We start from the raw sequence: 23,947 nt of genomic DNA, 5'->3' as shown, positions 1-23,947 counted from the left end.
TATATATATATATATATATATATATATATATATATACACATATATACACACACACACACACACACAGGAGGAAAGTCTGAAAAGATACATACCAAACTGATAACAGTGTTTGCCTCTAGAAAAACAATGGGATTAGGGATTATAGGCATAGAAGGAAGATGTCAGTTTAAGAATTTTATGAGTGGGCACCTGGGTGGCTCAGTCGTTAACCGTCTGCCTTTGGCCCAGGGCGTGGTCCCAGGGTCCTGGGATTGAGCCCCACATCGGGCTCCCTGCTCCCCTGGGAGCCTGCTTCTTCCTCTCCCACTCCCCCTGCTTGTGTTCCCTCTCTTGCTGGCTGTCTCTCTGTCAAATAAATAAATAAAATCTTTAAAAAAAAAAAAAAAAAGAATTGTTTGATGATTTTGTTAGGGAATGCAATGTATTCATGTATTGATTGTAAAATTAAGAATATGGTTTTTTAGCTCTTTTCCTTTCCTGAACAGTTCAGCTCTAAAGCTGTTGGTGGAACAGAGAAAGTAGGCATCCACACTAGAGGTGAGGATAGGGAGAAAGAGTTGCAGTAGCCCAAAACAATGTCAAAACCAGAAAAGTAGAGGAGGTTGTCCACATAGAAGGATTGCCCTATGTGGAGTGTCAGAGCCCAAGTAGGTAAGAAGGGCCTCCATGTATGAGGGTGATCTGGAGCATGGTGTTAGAACAAGAACAGGGTGAGGGGCACGAGTCAGAGCCAACGGAGGGTGACAGTGTAAAGGGGTAGCCTGGCATGGGGGTCAGAACTCAAGCATGGTGAAGAATGTGACCATGAATGGGGGCAGCCTACAAAAGCACGTCAGAGCTAGAGAGGGTGAGGGTGACATAATGTGACGGAGTCCGTGAGGGTGGCTTTATGCTGGGGAGTCAGAGCCTGAAGGGGTGAGGGGGGCGACCACACACAGTGACAAACTGTCACAGAATATCAAGCACAAGCAGGGAATGGAGGGCATCCCTTTAGAGGGGTGGCCTGCCACAGAGTAAAGTGAACGCAGGGGAGGTGCTTAGTATGGGGTGTCAGCCTAAGTAGAGTGAGGAAAGCTTTCACATGGTGAGAGTATCTGTGTCATGAGGGTATGGGCAGCAGCCTGACTTGAAGTGCCAGAAACCAAGTTAGGTAAAAGGACAACCATGGGGGGGGGGGGGGCCCCGGNGGGGGGGCGCCTGCGTGGCACAGCTGATTGAGCATCTGACTCTTGGTTTCAGCTCAGGTCGTGATGTCAAGGTCATGAGATCAAGCCCTGTGTTAGGCTCTGTGCTCAGACTCCCTCTCTTTCTCAAATAAATAAATAAATCTTTTTTTTTTTTTTTAAGGGCCATCCATGTGGGAGTGGCAAAGGAGAGGCAAAGGAGTGGCAAAGGAGAGGAAGACTGGTTACATAGAAGCCAACTGATCAAGCAGGTAAATATACTGAGGATAATGGGAGCCTGGTTTCTCACAGTCAGGGAAGGGAGTTACAAATAAAAAAGGGAGAAAACAAAAATGAACTCTGTGGTGTTTGCTAGGAATTGGAGATATTAGGTAAATTCATGGTTTATGACAGATAAGTAAACAGACACTGATGTACAAGTGGGCATATATGCGTGTATTATATGTAATTATATATATATATAATTACATATACTCTTAGTCTGACCATTTAGAGGGCTTAGAAATAGTGACACCCCAATAGCAATAAACACACTTGCTTCTAATATCAGTCACCCCTTAAATGAAATCAGAACTCTTTGGAGAAATGACTGATTCCAGGGCTGAGGCAGGGAAAGCCTGTAACATGCCAAAAAGCAAGGAAATGCTCAAATAATGCTGAGAATAGTCACAAGGACACTGATGGCCTTGCAATGGCCAAATTTGGGACAATTTGAGCATCAGAATCAATAATGACAGTAACGGATTAGAACTCATTGAATAAAACATACTGAAGGACATACTGATATAAGTGAATGCATAAATTTAAAGTCTGAGAAGGAATGATATATTTACATAGCTTCAAAGTAGCTTGCCACAAAATATTATTACAAAGAAAATGGACTAACTTTACAGTAAAGTCTTGCAGACACCATCTTAATCAGGTGATCCAAGTGAATATCACCAGTAATGGCAGAAATTGAAATCGTGGGTCATCTCATAGGATGCAATGGAAAGAACAGAGCATCACTTTCACGTCAGTTCTGCCAAAATTGCATAACCTAAGTTTAATTACAAGGAAATATCAGACAAACACAATTGAGGGATATCCTACAAAATAACTTACCTGTAATCTTTAACAGTGTCAAGGGCTCAAAAGTAAAAAAAAAAAAAAAAAAAAAAAAAAAACAAAAGGGANAAGGGACTATTCCAGAATAAGGAAATTAAAGAGCATGACAATTAAATGTAATTATGTATTTCTAAACTATGTCTATTTCCTATAAAGGATATTATTGAAATAACTGGGGGAATCGAAGAAGGTCTGAGGACTGAACTGTGGTGATGATCAATGTTAACTTCTTGATTTTGATGGTTGGGTTGTGCTTATGCAGGAGAATGTCTTTGTTGGAAATACATGCTAGAATATCTGGGGTGATATCTGGACTGATCAGGCTACAGAGTGACAACTTACTCTCAAATAGTTCAGAGGGGAAAGTTTTTTGCACTGTACCGGAAAGTATTCTGTAAGGATAAGATTATTTAAAAATAAAAATAAAATGTAAAGTACATTTGAAAGAAACTACAAGATTTAAAAGTATCATTACAATGATTCAGTGTTATGATAGTGTTTCACTCCCCTGCTTCTCTTTCCTTTCTCTCTCCTTTTTCTCTTTCATTGCTTCCCTTCTTTCCTTCTGTGCTTCCTTCCTTCTCCTTCCCTCTCATTCCCTTCCATACTTGCCTTCTTTTCTTTTCTTCTTTCTTTTTCTTTCTCAGCATTATACTTCTAATGTCACACACAAAGCCCTAATCAATCTTCCAGGTGGGTTCAGAAAGATCCTTCATATACCCTCACTAAAAAACAGCAGATCTTGTAGGTAGACAATAAAAACGATGGCAGTTAAAGATAACTGTCATCCTAAAAATATATTATAGGGATTATGTGTTTACTTATATGCTACCCAAATCTCTCTGTTCACCAGAACCATTTGTTTTTATTAGTTGCTACTGTGCAGGCATTATTGACTAAACAATATCATGGAATTATTACGGTATTCAAAAATAATGATGTTTCGCTAATGCTTACCCTATCAACCTCTTATAATGAAGAAGTGAAAAATACAGGAGAAAGTTCTCTGTGAACTATAAAGCACAAAGAATGTTAGCAGAGTTAATAAAAAAAAAAACATTGATTACATGGTGAAAAAAAATGTTAGCAGTCATTTAATTAGCAGTATTTATACAGAAATCTAGTATTAAATATACCTCTATTACAAATTCCTAACTCCAAGAAGAATTACCAACACCGATGAATCAGTAGGATGCAGATTATCTCCACATTATATAATAAAGCAAAGGTAAAAAAAGCTTTTCAAAAAAAAAAAAAAAAAAAAAAANAAAAAAAAGCTTTTCACCTTTTCACCCTCAGTAACAATCTGGATAGCATTTGGGATGAGTCGAGCAGTTTTCTCCTTAGTCATGAAGGTTATGTTCTTTAATGCAATACAAATCTAAACACACAAAAGAATGAAAAATTATTAAATGGATTTTTCAGAAACATGTAAAGCACAAAATACCAAGTATTACATCAATCTAATCCAGAATATTCCGTTTAAAAACCTGAAGGAGTTAATAATAAGCACATGCTTGCATTCTCTGAGAAAAACAGGGTAAGCAGTCAGACACTCTCCTCCATCAATAATTTCCTCCATAGCTCTTATCTCTAAGTTTAGGATAGAGTGCGAAAAGACATGTGGGTGTTCGTGTTCCATATTAACACATACACACACAAACAAAATTCAGACAGTCTGTCACATAAGACATGATTTTGGCAGTCAAATAGATATATGTTCAAGCTTTTTTCAACCTGAAATCTCTTTCTCCAACTGTATTAAATATGTACAAATGGAGCTCGATGTATTAAGAAAATAGATTACACGCTTCTACAATATATATGCTGTATATATATCTATGACATGTATATATAAGTATTATATACAAATATACATATATTTACTTTGGAATCCAAAGTATATTGTTTTTAAGACTGTATATATTTCTACCTATGCAATTATTTGTATCAACAAATCAAATCCAAATACATCTTACTGTAGTTTCCCATCTGAAGATGTTGCTATAGAAACACAGCCAGTTTTCTGAAAGATAAAGACGTCCCTGAAGCAAAATGTCCCTCTGAAGAGCACAAGCATAATCTAGATACACAAGAATAAAGAACAGCTTATTCACAAAAATCTGGCAACTTTATAATCTTATCCTACTTTAACACATGAAAAGTCATCACTCTTTGTTCATTAGTTTGCTTATTCATTCCATCACTCATTCAGATACTTTGGGCACCATACACCAGATATTTTGCTGGAAACTAGCATGACCAAACATGGACCTTGCCCTCACGGAACAGTCTAGAAGGGAAGGTTACAATAAACAAACAAAGACAAAAATAAGTATAATGATCAAAGTGTAGAGAAAGCTGTGAGAGACTATAACAAAGAGGATACAGGTATGAGGGGACTGGGCAGGGAGACAGTATATCAGAATAAGTTTTCCAGAAAAAGTAGTCTTTAAACTAAAAACTAAAGGTCAATAAATGGTCAGCTGGACCATGAGGAAGAGCAGGTGCAAAGAGCCCATGGAAGAAAGAAAAAGCACATTTGAGTAACTATACAAAGAACTCTGGGCTAGAGAAGCTGGAGAAACTAGATCATGTAATGTTCATAGGCTATGGTAGACTGTGAACTTTACAAGAAGCCATTGATGAGTTGTTTTGGTTTGGTTTGGTTTGGTTTATTTGCCATTGATGAGTTTTAAGTGGAAGGGGAATGATCAGATGTATATTATTAAAGACTACTTTTTTCATACTGTGAGACTGGATTCATATAAATGAGTTGGAAGTCCAGGGGAAAACTGATGATGGCTCAGACCAAGAAATGACAGTATTAAGAGAAAGAAGTAGTTAGATTCAGAAATATTTAAGAGGTAGTACTGATGGGAGATTGGTGATTAATTAGACATTGGAAAACGGCAAGGAAGGGGGCAATAATTACCCCCAAAATTTTATACATTTTAAGTTAGTTTCAAAGTTGATCCTCTCTGCCTCAGCACTAAAATCCAGCAAAATCAGGAGTGTTCTGGTAAATGCCACTATCCACCAGTAAGTTAATACCATGATTTAGATTTGGCTCTTTGGCTAATGTAAATAGTATGGCTAAATTATCACTAATTCAGATATAAAGGGCTGCTGTTGATGGGGTTTGGGAATATAGGTGAGGTTCTGGAGCCCACAACCAAGAAAGAATTCTTGAGACGTCTTTGGTGTGAAATGGCAGTTTATTAAAGCACAGGGACAGGACTGAAAGAGCTGCTGTAGGTGGTTGTGAGGGGTGGCTAATTATATACTCAGGAGCTGGGGGAAGTAAGGAAAAGGAAGGTTTCAAAACAACTTTCATATGTTAAAGAGGACTGGCCTACAAGATACCTACAAGATACAGGAGGCCATGACAGGCCATGACAATGTCAAGTTAAGGTTGTTTCCTCCTCTAACAAGCTATTAACAGTAAGACAGCTGGGAGATTCCTGGAAGAATGTCACACATGTCCCACCCAGGGGTGGGGGGTGGAGGGAGGTTGCAGGGTGTCAGCTTATGCTTTGTCTTCAGCTTGCCTTCTGCTCCCCCATCACTGTGAAGAGATTTAGTTTAACTGATAACTGTAAAAATTATATAAAGTGATTAGCAATTTTAGGAAAACATTGTTGAGGTATAAACCTCAAAATATTTAAATTTAATCATGTTAAATTTCTAAGCAAATAGTAAAAATTGAGCAGAGTAATTCAGTCTTTCAAAATGTTTCCTTCAGATGAACAAAACTGAGAGGCCCTCAAACAAAACTCCTAATAAATAATTAAGTAGATTGAGATACTCATTACTAGTATGCATCTCTAAAACAGGGATTGGGCTCAGGGTCACCTTGAGGTGTCCTGAAATTTTTATCTAAGCCACTGAAACATTTTATTAATTTAGTGCTTCTCTCATTTCAGATCAGAAATACTTGGCAGACTTATCAAAACACGATTGCTAGGCCCCTCCCCAGAGTTTCTGATTAAACATGTCTGGAGCAGGGTAGAGAGTTTCAAGTCTAACATGATCCCAGGTAACACCAACATTGCTAGCCTGTGGACCACACTATGAGAACCACTGCACTATTTTACATTAACTATGCTCAAAGCTATAGCAAACAACCGGACTATTTTAACTGAAGACTATTTGACATAGATTGACAGACTTTTTTCAGTGGTTTAAAAAAGGGTTTCCCTGGGGCGCCTAGCTGGCTCAGTCAGTTAAGCATCTGACTCTTGATTTCGGCTCAGGTCATGGTCTAGGGGTGGTGGGATCCAGCCCCACGTCCCACTCCATGCTCAGTGAGGAGTCTGCTAATGATTTTCTCTCTCCCTCTCCTTCTGCTCCTCCCCCCACCTCTAGGATGGATAAATAAATCTTAAAAAAAAAAAAAGGGTGCGAGCCCCAAAATAGATATATTTTACTGGAATAAACGTATATACCTCAATAAAATTTTTTTATAAAATGGCTTTCTAGCAATATGGTCCATGCAGGAAATGAAAAAAAAATTTTTTTAAGCCAAGAGATTTTACTTTTTTTTTAACTCCCAATTTCCCTACTGATAAGCAAACATGTAATTATTATTTCAGAAGGCAATATTCTACCTGATTTGAGTCAAATAACAATCTGATTCATCTAGAATGGAATAAGAAAATGCTTATCAAAAATTGTTTTATGAATTTTATAACTTTACAAGTAGTGACTAGAAAGTTAGAATAAAATTAAGTAAATTAACCAAGCAACATAGATCACTTTGATATGTGTGTTAACATCAACTAACTAGCTATTACATAATCAATTTTGGAACAACTGAATGGCTCCAATTCTTAAAGATCAATTTTATTAACTCTAACATAACAAAGGGTACAGTGGAAATATGTATCAGTGCTAAGGAAATACAGATGGAGTGAATCAGCACCATATACTTCTACAGTAAGATTGCACAATAAATAAACAAGATGTCCTATTTATAGTTTTATCAAAGAATTTAGGCATCATCTATCCATAAAGGAGATAACAGTGAATTAAAAGAATGTGTTTTTAAACAATCATGTCAGGAAACACACATTCCAAAGTATTCTTTTTTAGCAGCAATCATCTTTGGGAGCCCAGTAATGCTAACATTGCTTTAAAAAAGACTTTCTGGAGCAACATTTTTAGGATTGCTTTCAGATTTAATATTTAAATTATAAGAGAAACCATTCTCCTTATTTATTTTAATTTTTTAGAAAGAGAACAAGTGGGGAGAGGCAGAGGGAGAAGAGAGAGAATCCCAAGCAGGCTCCATACCCAGTGTGGAGCCCAAGGCGGGGCTTGATCTCACATCCACAAGACCATGACCTGAGCCAAAATCGAGAGTTGCACACCCAACCGACTGAGCCACCCAGGTGCCCCAACCATTCTCCTTTTTTATACTTTACATTTTTTGTGTTGTTTGCTTTTTACTTGAGACAACTGTAAAGGTACATACAAATTGAAAAAGAAAAAAATTAATGTTCCCTCATGTAAAATGGGAAAAAAGACTCCCTCTACATTTCTCTTTGATTATTTTCTGTAGAAAATTTGTAAATTCTTTCTTGCTCCTTTGAGATATCCATGAATCTTTTTAAAAGCAAAATAAGACCCTTGCCAGTTTTACAACCCAGGAATGGTTTCTCAAGGACCTAGTAGTCATCTCTTTGAAATGTAAACATTGAGAGAGATAGTACCCTTATCTCCCAGGCTCTGTGATGGGGTAGGAGCTTCACTTTCGTGGGCATCTTGCTCCAAGTCACAAAACTAACTCTTGTAATAAAGATATGAGTTTATTTTTCCTTTGCAAAAAGCCAGTTAACTAACAGAGAGTAGTCCCAATTATCAGGTGAATTTATGATGAACTATATGTGATATATAGTACTATTAAGTCCTCTTACTTGAGGTCTAGTTATCATTTATCTTTAGAACATGTGTAAAGGGTTGCATCTGTTCGGTTATTTAAAAGGGTGAGAGTTCTTTCTTTCTTCACAATCTCTTTTACAGATTACCTGTGATGCACATCCCATTCCAGTTGAATGCTTATTCAATAATAAAACTGTCGTCTTTCTTTTCTACTTTTGTGGAGTTTTCTGGATGGGTGGGATTTTTTTTTTAGATCATATTTCCCCAACATAACATTTTCTTTGGCCAGGATTAAGCAAGGAAAAAAGAAGGCACGAATGAATATTAGAAGTGAAAATGTGGACTCCAGCTAAAACAGATGTTTAGAAATATTCTAGAGATAGTTAGTTGTCCTCATCAGGGATTCACACTTGGAATAGGTCAGCTAACAATTTAATTAGGACTACACTCCTTCAGGGGCTACTATAAGTCCTTCTGTTACCTTTATTACTGTTCAACAACAAATGTTTGGCTAATTAGCATAGACACATTAGAAAAGGGTTTTCTTTAGTGAAATTAGTGGCTTGTTTATCACTATATTGGATGCTACACATGGGGTCACACTGGTGAGATCATCTGTATAAATATATATGGATTGGTTAAAATCTTTTAGAGATCCTCATCATCATCATTATTATATGCACAGAGAATAAGAACCTAGTAAGCCCTCACCCTTAGGTATGGCACTTGTGTTATCCTACATCAGTGCTTCTCAAACTTTAATGTTGCATATAAATTACCTGAGAATACTACTGGAGGAAGATTTGTGTCTTTTCCCCCATGCATTTAATTATTCAAGCATTTATATCAATATGGACTCATGGATATTTATTTTATTCTTCAGGTTATAATCTGATATTGTCATTATTTATTTTATTGCTCAAATTATTTTGTCTTTGACCATTGGGAGTTCTTTCAAGTTGGCTTTTTTTTTTTTTTTTTTTTTTTTTTTTGCCTTTTTTTNTTTTTAGCACTTAGTTACTTTCTGGCACTATAGGACTATAATATATTCCACAGTCACTCATCTTGTATTTTCACTGTCCTAGCCCCAGAATGGACCATTTTTTCAAGGAGCTCTCATTCCTTTTATTGGGGAATGGTATTTAGAGACCAGTACCTGGGCCCTGGACATGCTTACTGCTACTGGGATATCACTGTTTCTAGGCCCTAGCAACAGACAAAGGTAGGGAATACAAGTATATATGCTAATCCACCCTTGAGTGCAATTATGTCATTCATTTGTAATACAGTTAGAATCTTTTTTTAACAATGGCATTTCAACCTGGGATCTCCCAATATCCTGGTTGATTTAATTTTTATACAATAAAGTTACCTCTGTAAAGGTTTAACGTGCAATTATGTAACCACCACCACAGTACTATATAGAACCATTCCATCACTGTAAAAATTCCCTTGTGAAACCACTCTCTCCCCACCAGTGCCCACAGATCTGATTTCCATCCTTATATATTTTCATTTTCCAGACTGTCATATAAATGGAATCAACAAATATGTAACCTTTAGAATTTTGCTTTTTTCAATCACTGACCTCTACGTCAGAAACCAATAATACATTGTATGTTAATTAACTGAATTTAAACTTTTAAAAAATGAAGGAAAAAAAGGAGAAATGAAGGGGGTCATCATTATCAATCCAATAAAAAGTAAAAGGATAATAAAGGAATAATATGAAAAAAAAAAAAGAAAAATGTATTGAAGATTCATCCATGTTTCTATGCATATTAACATCTTGTTGCTTTTTACTGCTAAATAGTATACCATTGTATAGATGGACCACAGTTTGTTTATTCATTCACCAATTGAATGACATCTTGGTTATTCCCAATTGTTAATAGAGATGCTATAAATAATCATGTACAGGACTTTCATGAAGACAAGTTCACAGTTTGCTTGAGAAAATAATTAGGACTGGTAGGTCATATGGTTAAATGTACGTTTAACTTTACAAGAAACTGCCAACTTGCCATCAAAAGCAGCTGCACCAGTTTGCATTCCCACCACTAATGGATGAGAGCCCTGTAGCTTTGCATCCTCAACATCATTTGGTGTTGTCAGTTGTTTTGTTGTTGTTAATTTTAGCAATTCTCATTAGCATGCAGTTTACTTGTACTTTAATGTGCATTTCCCTATAATAACTGATGTTGAGCATTTTTTATATGCTTATTTGCCATCCATATATATCTTTGGTAAAGTGTCTATTGATGTTTTTTTTAAGTGGGTTGTTTGTGTTTTTATTGTTGACTTTTAAGAATAGTTTTATTCTACAGACAAGGGTTTTTTTTAAATCAGATATGGGATTATCAACTATTTTCTCTCAGTCTGTAGGTTGGTACAATTATACATGGTTTTAGTTTTTGACTTTGTAAAACTCTGTATTTTCCAAATTTTATACAATGAACAGGTTTATTGCATCAGTGAGAGAAAACCACAGAATGTAAATTTTTGAAAGCAAATTTACACACTGAAAAATACCTAGAAAGTTATCCAAACAATTTTAACCAAAATTATATGTAGGTGTTAGGATTACCAATAATTTTCAATTTGTTTCTTTATATTTTTCTGCATAGCTTTAACGTTTTATAATGAGTATATATCACTGTATCATCAGATTCCTTCAAGATGGCAATGACAAGTATGATAAATTTTGTAAAGGTTTCCATGAAAAGTATTTGTTTCAAGTGACAAACTGGCAAGAAACATTTGCAATGCACATGAAAAAGATCTAATTATTTAAACATCTAACAAGCTACTACAAACGAAGAAAAAGACAAACAACCACCAGAAAAATGGGCAAAGTTTATGAAGAGAAATGTTCACAGGAAAAGAAATACAAATGGTTTATAGACATATGAATAGATGTTCAACCTCCTTTATAATTAGAAAAATGCATATTTAAACAATGATTAAGTACCATTTCTACCTACCAAATTTTACTAAGGCAAAGTTCCTGAGGTGTGGCATAACAGGTACTTACATACACTGTTAATGAAAATGCAAATTGGTGCAGGCTTTTTGGAGAGTAACTTGGCAACAGTAAACTTTTTAAATGCTCATTTCCTTTTTGCCACAATTCCACTTCATAAAATTTATCTTACAATATGTGTACACATATGTGCCAAAACAAATGTAAAAGTTTCAATGTAACATTAGCAGAAATAGTAAAAGACAAGAAGCAATCAAAATGTCCATCAATAAAGGATTTGTTAAATAAATTATGGTGCAAAGTTCATTTAACTGCATACCGGGCAGGCATTAAAAGAGTGAAGTGGATCCTTAAGTAATGCTAATAAAAAGAGCTCAAAACAAGGTTCAAAGAGTAAGCACAGTATGTTTCCATTTAAATTCTGTTAGGAATATACATATATGCCTCTTGAAATACCTACAGAAAATTTCTGGAAATATACATAAGAAATTACTAAAAGTGGTTATATAGCCCAGGAACAATGTTGCAGTGGTCTTGGTCAGAAGGACCACTCACTTCTCATTATATGCACTTATACAGTGTTTGAATATTTTCCATGAGAATGCATTACTTTCAAATGTTCTTAGAAGCTGTTTTAATTCATTATAATGATATTTAGGTACCGAGCAGAACTAACTAGAATTCAGTTACATTTTATTGAATATTGCCCAACAGTACCAGAAATCAGAAATTTCTATGAATAAATGTTTTAAATGAAATATACACTAAAATTAAAACCTAGTTCTATATTTTGATTACAAAGAATCTATATTAAGCTTATATCAAAAATTAAGCACTTTTATAAGAAAAATGGCTAAATTTTTCCTCTTAAAGTCTATTTCAAAAAAAATCTATCTGAAAGATTACATGAGTGGCTCAGTTGGAAGAGCATGTGACTCTTGATCTCAAGGTCATTAATTCAAGCCCCACATTGGGTATAGAGTTTACTAAAAGGATAAATAAACTTTCTAAGAAATGAAAGATTACATGAAAATAATAATAGCCCTAGAAAATTTTATAAAATTTTTGCTCTATAATCTGTTAAGGAGTACCTTTTTCCAGGGAAAGGTAATATATACTGAATATCAAATTTAAAATTTTTCCCACAAAACCATATGAAACAAGCACCAGAAGAAATTATGATAATTTTCTTTTAGTTCTATTTTCTTAACTAGTACTTAGTATTTTCATAAGTCAGAAATCGCTCCTCCCCAAATTAAAACTTAGTTTTACATTGTCTAATTATGGAGCTTATCTTGAAAAATATGTTCTGTCTAGCAAAAGGCTTCAATTTTCTACAAATATTGACACTCGCCAGTTTTATTTTGATAATGAGGTAGTAAAATGGTATTTTACCACTTCCTGTCTTTTTTACCTGCTATCAGCTTCTCTGTATCAGGTAAATGAGTGAACTGTCTTTTGTATTCCTCATTCCTGTCTTTATAGGTGTAACTTGAAATCTGCAACAATAAAAAGATTAAATTTCCATTTAATTATAATCTTCATTAGATTAACAGAAATGTAGTGTCTTAGAAAATAAATTTAAAATGGGCTGTAAAATAACGTGCTTTGTATGCACTATTTCATGTTTTTATATGAAAAACCACGTACGTAAACATTTCAAAAACCACCAAAAGGAAGCAAAGGAAGCTCCCAGCATGTTGGAGTAAGGAGTTCAGCAAATTCTCTCTGCAAAAGCAAATATACAGCTGGAAAAAAAACTGTCAAAAACATCATCTCAAATTACTGGAAACTGACCAAAGGCATACAATAAACTGAGAAGTATCTGCTCATGAAAATCTACTGAATTTAGGAGCAGCAGAAGTCTGCGGCACTGTTTCCTTCGCCAGCTCCCATTACTCTTCCTCCCCCATCGATTAAGTCAATGTGACAGTTCTACAGGCCATGAAAACTAGCAGCTATGCTGACAGAGCTGGCTGAGTTGATTCAGAGTGGAGAGCAGAAAAGCTATGCCCAGAAGTAAAAGGGAAAATTCTGAAGCTATCCGCAAGAGTGTGAGGTTGCAGTCTCAACCGAGGCAAGAAACAAGCACACTGGCAGATTATCAGGGGACTTAACAAGGAGATCTTGGAGGAGAGACAGCCATAAATGGGCTTGATAAACCTTCCATGTATTCCTGGCTAAAGAGAAGCTGCATGCATGTCTAGCAGAGACTAGGGAATTCCCAAACTATCCACACATTCCTGGCCAGAGATATAAGAAGTCTCAGGAAAACATAAAAATTGAGATAAACTTGAAAATGTCCTGAACATTGAAAGCATTCCCCAAACTATACACAGATCTCTCAACAGAAGGGAAAATACTACTGGCTTTATGCATTTGAGCACAATTTCTGACCAATCACCGGCTGACATAAGAGATGACCACTGGGAAGCCAGCCTTAAAAATAAAAACAACAACAACAACAATAAGCTGAGCAGAGACCAGACAAATCGATTTCACAGATTTACTCTAGGCAAGTTACTAAGCAAACAAAAATGATCAATGACAAGCTTTAGGGGTAGAGAGGATGTGATCAGAATGCGTAGTTGCTACATCATCTAAATTGTACAATTTTTAACAAAAATTATGAAACATGCAAAGAAACAGAAAAATGTGGCTCATACTAAAAAAAGAGAAGCAGGGCAATAGAGTCTTTCAGGGTCCCCAGATACTAGATTTAGCAGACAAAAACATCAAAGCAATTATTATAAATGTGTTCAAACACCTGAAGAGAACCATGCTCAAAGAATTAAAGGAAGGGGCACCTGGGTGGTGCAGTTGGCTAAGCATCTGACTCTTGGTTTTGGCTCAGGTCATGATCTGAGGGTCCTGGGATCAAGCCTCGCATCAGGCTCCACACTCAGCATGGAGTCTGCTTGGGATTCTCTCTCTCCCTCTCCCTCTGGCCCTCCTCCTCATGTTGTCTCTCTCTCAAATAAATAAAGTCTTTAAGAAAAAAAAAGAATTAAAGGAAAATAAGATAGTAATGATTCAACAAGTAGAGAATCTCAACAAATACATTTTTTAAATAATTTTAAGGAAAAAAAAGGACATTCTGGAGTTGTAAACTACATTCACAGAAATAAAAAATTCACCAGAGGGGCTCAACAAAAAATTCAATATGGCAGGGAAAGAATCAGTGTACTTAAAGACAGATTAGCAAAAATTATCCAATTTGAAGAATAAAGATGAAAAAGACTATAGAAAATGAACAGACTCGGAGGCCTGTGAAACATTAGTTGATTCAAAATACATGAAATGGGAGTAAAAGAAGGAAAAAGGAAGCAGAAAAACATTTAAAGAAATGATGGTTAAAACTTTCAGAATCTGAGGAAAAACATTAATTGATAGATCAAAGAAACTCAATTAACCAAGTAGGATAAAGAAAAGAGGGAAGCCTGGGTGGCTCAGTCATTAAGCATCTGCCTTCAGCTCAGGTCATGATCTCAGGATCCTGGGATCAAGCCCCACATCAGGCTCCCTGCTCAGCAGGGGGCCTGCTTTTCCCTGTCCCTCTACCTGCTGCTCCCCCTACTTGTGCTCTCTCTCTGTCAATTAAATAAATGAAATCTTTAAAAAAAAAAGAGAGAGAGAAAGATATTCTGGGGTGCCTGGGTGGCTTAGCTGGTTAAATGTCTGACTCCTGATTTCAGTTCAGGTCATGATCTCAGGGTCGTGAGATGGAGCCCCACAGTGGGCTCCGTACTCAGCAGGGAGTCTGCTTGAAATTCTCCGCCTCTCCCTGTGCCCCTACCCAACTTGCACGTGCATGCTCTCTCTCTAAAATAAATAAATAAATCTTAAAACATATATATATAATAAAAAATAGATAAAAATTTAAAAATTAGAAAAAATTTAAAAATTAAACAAAATTTTAAAAAACTGTATCATAGTTAAATTGTTTAAAGACAAAGGAGAACATGAAAACAGCAATACAGGTAAAAACATACAGGTAAAAACCAGTACAATTAATGGCTGACTTCTCATCATAAACAATGGAGACAGCAGACCTCCTTTAAAGAAATGCGAAAGGAAGTACTTCAGGCTGCAAAGAAATGTTACAGTATGGTAACTCAAATCTACAAGAAGAAATGAAGAGCACCAAAAGTGGAAATATCAAAAGGAATTAAAATAGTATCCTAAAAAATATCTGACACAAGATTATTCTAAAATTTACATGGAAGGGCTCCTTTCATGATAAAAACACTCAGCAAGGAGGCAAGAATATGGAGAAACTGGATCACGCATATATTGTGGTGGGAATGTAAAATGGTACAGCCACTCTGGAAAACAGATTGGCAATTTCTTAAAAACTAAATATGCAACTATCAATGACGCAGCAATTTCATTCCGAAGGCGTTTACCCCTAGTGAGGAAAACTTATGTTCACACAAAAACCTGTACATGAATATCTACAGCAGTTTTATTCATCGTAACCCCAGACTGAAGATAGCTCAGATAGTGTTCAATGAATATATGGTTAAAACTGTGGTACTTCCAGGGGCACCTGGGTGGCACAGCGGTTAAGCGTCTGCCTTGGGCTCAGGGCGTGATCCTGGCGTTATGGGATCGGGCCCCACATCAGGCTCCTCCGCTGGGAGCCTGCTTCTTCCTCTCCCACTGCCCCTGCTTGTGTTCCCTCTCTCGCTGGCTGTCTCTCTCTCTGTCAAACAAATAAATAAAATCTTAAAAAAAAAAAAAAAAGAAAAAACAAACTGTGGTACTTCCATACCATGGAATATTACACAGCATTAAAAAGGAATGAACTGAGCATTGGCTGGCTCAGTCGGAAGAATGTGTGACTCATGATCTCTGGGTCATGAGCTTGAGCCCCACACTGGGTATAGAGACTACTTTTATACACACATACACACACACGCATAAATTTTAAAACGGAATGAACTCTTGGTACACAAAGCAAAATAGAATAATTGTCAGGGCATTAGAAGTGAAAATTGAAAGGGTTACACACTGTATGATACCATTTATATAATATTCTTGAAATTACATAATTATAAAAATGGAGAATAAATTAGTGGTTGACAAGGGTTGAGTAAGGGGAGGGGGCACTAAAAAAAACTGTCTATAAAAAGGATTCTTGCTGTGATGAAAATGTTCTGTATCAATGTGATATCAACGTGAAATTATACTATACTTTTGCAATATGTTATCTTTGGGGGCAAATTATTCAAAGGGTACAGGTTATCTGTATCATTTCTTTTTTTTTTTTTTTTAAAGATTTTATTTATTTATTTGAGAGTGAGAGAGAGCACAAGCAGCAGGGGGGGCAGAGGGAGAGAGAAGCAGGCTTCCCGCTGAGCAGAGAAACCAACGACACACGGGGGGCTCGATCCCAGGACTCTGGGATCATGACCTGAGCCAAAGGCAGGTGATTAAACAACTGAGCCACTCAGGCACCCCTATCTATATCATTTCTTACAACTGCATGTGAGTCTAAAATTATCTCAAACTAAAAGTAGAAAAATAATAAAATAAAAGGAGAAAGTTTGTAGGGTTAGAATAAATGTGTTAACTCTACATAAGAGGCAGAAATGTTTAAAGTGCTTTTAAAGCTGATTCAGAGGTCATTCTCCACATTATTTTTTTATTTCTTTAATTTAAATTCAATTAATTAACATATAGCGTATTATTAGTTTTAGAGGTAGAGTTCAGTAACTCATCAGTCTTACATAATACCCCATGCTCATTACATCACTTGTCCTCCATAATGTCCATCACCCAGTTACCCCATCCCCCTAACCCCGTCCCTCCAGCAACCATGTTTGTTTCCTATGATTAAGAGTCTCTTATGGTTTGTCTCCCTCTCTGATTTCATCTTGTTTTATTTTTCCCTCCCTTCCCCTATGATCCTTTGCTTTGTTTCTTAAATTCCACATACGAGTGAGATCATATAATTGTCTTTCTCTGAATGACTTATTTCGCTTAGCATAATACCCTCTAGTTCCATCTATTTTGCTCCAAATGGCAAGATTTCAATTTTTTGATGGCTGAGTAATATTCCATTATGTATATATACCACATCCTCTTTATCTATTCATATGTCAAAGGACATCTGGGCTCTTTCCAATCTTTAAAATTTCTCATTATACTAGATAATTGAAAGGATTTACTTATATACCTTTACTAATATACCAATAACACATTACTATTTCAATTATTTTCTATATTCTCTATGTCATTTATTAAATATGTTAATTTATTGATAAGTTCTTAGTAGTCATGTTACTTTTCCAAAATATTTTTCTATCTTGATGTTGTCATCTTTAAAGAAGTATACAAGTTTAGGGGTGCCTGGGTGGCGCAGTCCTTAAGCGTCTGCCTTCAGCTCAGGGTATGATCCCAGCGTTCCGGGATCGAGCCCCACATCAGGCTTCTTCGCTGGGAGCCTGCTTCTTCCTCTCCCACTCCCCCTGCTTGTGTTCTCTCTCTCGCTAGCTGTCTCTCTCTGTCAAATAAATAAATAAAATGTTTAAAAAAAATAAAAAATAAAGAAGTATACATGTTTAAAGATTTTATTTATTTATTTATTTGAGAGAGAGAGAGAGAGGAGGGGAGGGGTAGAGGGGAGGGGCAGAGGGAGAGGGAGAAGCAGGGTCCCCACTGAGCAGGGAGCCTGACCCAGGGCTCAATCCCAGGACCTGAAGATCATGACCTGAGCCAAAGGCAGATGCTTAACTGACTAAGCCACCCAGGCACCCCCAAACTGTATTTTTTAATGTCACTAGTAACCTCTACTTTGCAAATCCAATAGTCAATTTTCAGGCCTCACCTTACTCTACCTATCACAATAGGCCACTCTGTCCTTAAAAGACATCCATCATTTGCCTTTGAGGATGCCACACCTCCTAAGATTTTATCTCATTAGCCAAATCTCAGTTTCTTTTGCTAGTTCCTGCTCCACCACGTAAACATCAGAGAGAGATTCTAGGGGCGCCTGGGTGGCACAGCGGTTAAGCGTCTGCCTTCGGCTCAGGGCGTGATCCCGGCGTTATGGGATCGAGCCCCACATCAGGCTCTTCTGCTATGAGCCTGCTTCTTCCTCTCCCACTCCCCTCGCTTGTGTTCCCTCTCTCACTGGCTGTTTCTGTCTCTGTCAAATAAATAAATAAAATCTTTAAAAAAAAAAAAAAAAGAGAGAGATTCTAAACATTGGAGAGTCCATTTCCATCCTTTATCCATATTTTCCCCTAAGTGATTTCATCTCATCTTTATAAATCTGTCTTTAAATATCATCCACACTCAAACTCTCCCAAATTTATTTCCTGCTTCAATCTCTCTCCAGAGATTCAAGTTATAAATGCAATAGCCTACTAGACTTTTCTACTTGCTTATCAAATATGCATCTCCAACTTGATTTCCCAAACCCCCAAAATTACTTCTCTCCTGTCTTTCTCTTCTCCTAAGTGATGCTTCCATGCACCTAGTTGCACTAATCAGAAACCTAGGAATCATTACCCTTGACCTTTTTCTTCTTCCTCACTCACTACATCTGACCCCATCAGTAAGCTCTTTGTCAAACAAGCCAATCTTATTTCTGCCTCTTGCCTTTCCATAGAACACCACTTCCCTTTCCCCTTCCTCACATGATTCATCTATGTTCTTTCCTTGTCCCTGATATACGGCTTTCTCAAATGGTACCTCCTCAGAAAAGCTTTTCCAGACCATCCTAACTGAAAAATGCTACTCCCTTCCATGTGATTCTCTATACCTTACATTCCTCTATTGTCTTCTATCACTACCTGATGTAATCTTACACATTCGCAAAAAAAAGGGGGGGGGAGTGGGGAGAGGAGGCAAACTATAAGAGACTATTAGCTATATAAACTATAGAGAGCAAACTGAGGGTTGCTGGAGAAGTGGGCAGGGGATGGGCTAAGTGGGTGATAGGTATTAAGGAGGGCACTTGTTGTGATGAGCACTGGGTGTTGTATGTAAGTGATGAATCACTAAATTACCCCTGAAATCAATACTATACTATATGTTATCTAGAATTTAAATAAAAACTTGAAACAAAAGAAATACATTACATATTTGCTTATGTGTATACTATTCATCTCCCAATCAGCTCTAGAACGGCAGAGACATTTAGTACAGCCTCCTGCATAGAAGACACTCAAATGAATTAGTAAATTACTATTCCTGGGGTGTCTGGCTGGCTCAGTCAGAAGAGCGTGTGACTCTTGATCTCAGGTTCATGAGTTCAGGCCCCCTGCTGGGTGTAGAAATTACTAAAAATAAATAAATAAATAAACTTTTTAAAAAAATCTATTCCTATCTTAATTCATGTATATCTATCTACCTTTGCCACTTGTTTAATAATAATGTCTCTGCTCATATAGTCTTTTCATTTATCCTGTAAGAGACTCACTGTACTTCCTAATTCTGGTCTTTCATCAAGAGTAGAAAATTTTCAGGGATACCTTTTTGAATATTGCTTTTATGCTGATCTTCTGAAACTTCTATTAGATTCATATTGGACTCCTCTACTTTTCTCCTTATCACTTAAGCCATTCTCTTTCAAATTTTTCTATCTTCATCTCTCAGTGGCACAGTGTAACAATTTCCTCATATACCAGTTTACTAATTTTTCTCTTTAGCGGCTATTTCTCATGTCCACTGAATTGTTAAATTACTACTTCAATGACCACATTTTTCATTTGTAGAAGTTGTATTTGGTTGTTTCCCAAATCTGCCTGGTGTCTTTAAGAATGTCTTATCCGGGGTACCAGGGTGGCTCGGTCGGTTAAGTGTCTGACGCTTGGTTTCAGCTCAGGTCATGATTTCGGGGTCATGAGATCAAGTCCTGTGTTGGGCTCTGTGTGCAGCATAGAGTCTGCTTGAGATTCTTTCCCGCTCCCTCTCCCTCTGTCCCTCCCCCTGCTCAATCTAAATTTTTTTTTTAAAGGTTGTATTCATTTATCACATGCTTAATTCCTTCTATTAAGTCTTTAATAATATCAAATGATGGTTTTATAGTCTTTATCTGGTAGTTTTATCTTAAGTTTTAAGGGTCTAATATGCTACTTATTGAATCTCCTTCTGCTTACTCATAAAGTATTAAATTCAGGTCTCAAAACATCATGAGAGATTGACTACAGTTGTGACTCTCAAGAAGATTTTCCTCCTCTGCCACTCCAAGCACGAGTTTAGGCAGGTAAGCTTCCTTGTCTTCAAATGGGCAGGAGTAGGTGAATTTCTTTCCTAGTCTACCTTCCACAGAATGTATAACTCTTCAAGAGTCATGGCTCTATAAAGAGTTACCGGTTCTAATTCATACAAGTCCAAGGCATCATCTCTGATCCCACTGTGGCCATTAAAGCTTTCGTTACTGAAACAAATAAACTCCTCAGGGCTGCCTCAGCATTACCTCATGTACTTACAACTCCGGTAATCAGTTCCCTGTTCTTTTTTAGTCCTTGGGTATTTCCCTTGCTATTTTGTGAGCCCAGACATTCATTTTAAAAACATGTTTGTAACATTTCATCCAGCATTTCTAGGTACTTTGTAGCAGAAGTGCTTTTAAGTTAAATGGTCCTCTTTCCATATTGCCAGAAATGTTAGTTCCTATTCCCTTATAATTAAATCTAAAAGTATTAAGATATCTAGGTTTTCAAGCAAAATCTACCTATAATTAAATTTTAATTAGATAAAATATGATTTTCAAATCCAGCAGAAATTGGAAAATAAGTTTATTCTTTTCTATCAGTTACCAAAGTGAAAGTCTAAAATACCCTTTAGCTTGAATAAATCCAAGATACATTGGGGAAGACTAACATATGATTACAGAAAATGCCTCTCCAAAGATGCCAAAGTATGTTACAAACATACTAATTAATCCTCTTGGGGTTTTTTTATTGTTATTTAACAGTGCAACATTAATTAATCCTCATAACGTACCTACCTCTAAATCAGGTTTGTGACAAGTTTTATCCCCCACTTATAAGCAGAAAAGTTTACTTGTGAATAACATGACTATGGTCATGCTGTAAGTCAATGATAAAGTACAGTCAAGACTTCTGCTTGCTTGTATAATTAGAAAAAAGTTGATTATGATCGAGAAAAATTCAACTTTAAATATTTCTCTAATAAAACATAAGTATAGTATTTATTATTTGCACATATACAATGGTTCAAAATCAAGACCTGTTTTATTCTTATTTTAGAATAGGGTAACCTGGGTGGCTCAGTCAATTAGGCATCTGCCTTTGGCTCAGGTCATGATCCCAGGATCTGGAAATCACGCCCCCACATCAGGCTCTGTGTTCAGCAGGGAGTCGCTTCTCCCTCTCCCTCTTCCCCTTTCCCCTGCCCCCTGCTCATGTATTCTCTCTCTCTCTTTCTCAAATAAATAAATAAATCTTCTAAAAAAATGTTTTAGAAGAAAAAAAATTTTTATTTTTATTTTATTCATTTTTTTTTGAGAGAGAGAGAGCATGCAAGTAGGGGGGTAGGAGGGGGGACAGAGGGTAAGGGAGAGAGAGAATCTTAACCAAGTTCCATGTCGAGTGAGGAGCCCAGTGTGGGACTTGATCTCACAACTCTGAGATCACGACCTGAGCTGAAATCAAGAGTCAGGGGCTTAAACAACTCAGCCACCCAAGCACCCCAGTATGTGATTTTCTAAACATAAGAAACAGAAAATCTCAAAGGCTTTTTTCTACTCTCAATAGTTACTAGCCCTACATCACTAAGAGAAGTTACATTAAATCAATGTGTCTGCTGCAAATCTCTGTATGCTTTTCCTCTGGGACGTTAATCCACCTGGAATATATCATTATTTTAGTTAGAAAAAAAGAAGAGTTTTTGTTTTGTGGGGTTTTTGGGGTTTGGTTTTGTTGTTGTTGTTTCTGCTATGTATTTTTACTAACAGTTAAAGAGCAAAAAAGCATAAGTATTTATTTGCCATTAAGTTTATTTCAAGGTTTTTTTTCCTTTCACATAATTTTTTTTACATTAGGACTTAAAAGTTTTTAATAAAACTCATTTACCACATACAAGGAATAAATATTTTAATTTTAAAATAAAAAAGAAAAGAAATGCAACAACTAAGATTTCTATTTCTGTATTACAGGATTGAAATAGAAAATCTACAGCTGTTGATCTCACCATCAGGTCTATGGTGATTTAATCAAGCTCCTTTCTTTTTTTTTTTTTTAAGATTTTATTTATTTATTTGACAGAGAGAGAATGAGAGAGCACAGCAGGGGGAGCAGCAGAAGCACGGGGAGCAATCGGCTCCCCGCTGACTGGGGAACTCGGTGTGGGACTCGATCCCAAGATCCTGGGATCATGACCTGAGCCGAAGGCAGACGCTTAACCAACTTAAGCCACCCAGACACCCTAATCAAACTCCTTTAAATTAAAGTCTTACCGTCAGCTGTTAACTGCCCTGGAATTAAATAAATAAATAAAACTTAAAAAACAAAGCCCTACTGTCAGAAATTCTGACACTCACTAGCCAATCTGTTAAGCAGCACAAGATTAAATGGATAAGGTCTAAAAAGAAACCAGCCTCAACAACAACAAAAAAACTTTAATGAACTCTATTTCACTGTCTTGCATCCTTTTGTCAAGTTTTCACAATTTTTTTATTTCTGGGGAATCATCAAAATATATTTTCCAATATTACAAATAGAAGGTTCTCTTATCCAGCACTTTTCAACCCTTTTCACCACTCTTAAGGAAAGGTGTCCCCCATGTAACATGCTCTCACTGTATACGCCCAGAGTTTTTTATGACTGATACACAGCTACCAGGAATGTAAATTATAAGCACTTGCTAGCCAAACACCCCCTCCACCTTTTTTCCCATATTGATTCAAGACACACCAATATTGCAATACTATGGCCCAATCTCTCATTTTATAAGTGAGGCACCTGAGAGGTTAAACAACACACTCAAGAGTACCACACAGTGAAATCCCTTTTTGTTCCCAATCTCCAGTTCACTTAATGATATCACGCTGCCCTCTAAATTCACTACTGGGGAACAACTGAGTTGGCCAGGCCAGAATATATGAGTTATTCTACACCAGTGAATTTTTCAGGTCCCTGGAGCTTAACTCCTTAAATACCAAAACTTTTAAAAGTTATCAATTCCTTTTGGTAGAAACCTTCCATAAGTGTAAAGGCACAAATCCAGATTCCTTGGGTATTCCAGTGAAACGGCTCTGGCGCTTTTTCAACTCTTTGCTTAACTACCAGGTCATGTGCCTCACGAATATTTTCCTGCTTTGGTACTGGTCTTTCTTGCGTTGATCTTGGATCCCTCAGTGAACAGAGTCATCTTACTACATTCATTCAATTTCAACTTTACTGCCAGGAGAATGAAAGCAGCAACAGGGTGGTGTCAGTGGTAGAAGCAGATGGATTTAAAATGGTAGAGAAAAAGTGCATTATTTTGCAGACTTCTTAACCATCACTTCTAGCAATAACTGTATTATATTAGAGAAAACTAATCTGCATAGACCTTTGGCCTCCACGTTAAGACGCCCAGGTTGCTACACTTTTTGAGCTTCTGATACCAATTCTTCCTACTCTCCATATGTTATCACCAAGTAATTCCCCTATCTCCAATATTCTATTCAACTATAAAATGGGAACCAACTAATTTAGGCTTATTAAAAATATGTCAAAAATATATTAAAGATATTCCAAATGAATACTTGAGGAATTCTCCTCCACAAAATACATCAGCATGACCTTTGATTTAGCTATTCAGGCTCTTT

The 23,947-nt window shown here is 36.5% G+C and overlaps 1 protein-coding gene across 1 annotated transcript in view; it reads right to left on the bottom strand.

Moving 5' to 3' along the window:
- Positions 1-23,947, bottom strand: part of GRAMD1C (GRAM domain containing 1C) — a 68,062-nt gene that overhangs the window by 36,902 nt on the left and 7,213 nt on the right. The window contains exons 3-5 of the mRNA XM_034669873.1: positions 12,572-12,656; positions 4,271-4,374; positions 3,556-3,672 (exon numbers count right to left, since the gene is read on the bottom strand). Coding sequence (XP_034525764.1) covers positions 3,556-3,672; positions 4,271-4,374; positions 12,572-12,656 — 306 coding nt within the window. The remainder of the gene's footprint in view (positions 1-3,555; positions 3,673-4,270; positions 4,375-12,571; positions 12,657-23,947) is intronic.

Source organism: Ailuropoda melanoleuca, chromosome 1 (assembly GCF_002007445.2).
Source record: "Ailuropoda melanoleuca isolate Jingjing chromosome 1, ASM200744v2, whole genome shotgun sequence".
Lineage (NCBI taxonomy): Eukaryota > Metazoa > Chordata > Mammalia > Carnivora > Ursidae > Ailuropoda > Ailuropoda melanoleuca.
This window is presented reverse-complemented; position numbering and strand designations above follow the sequence as displayed.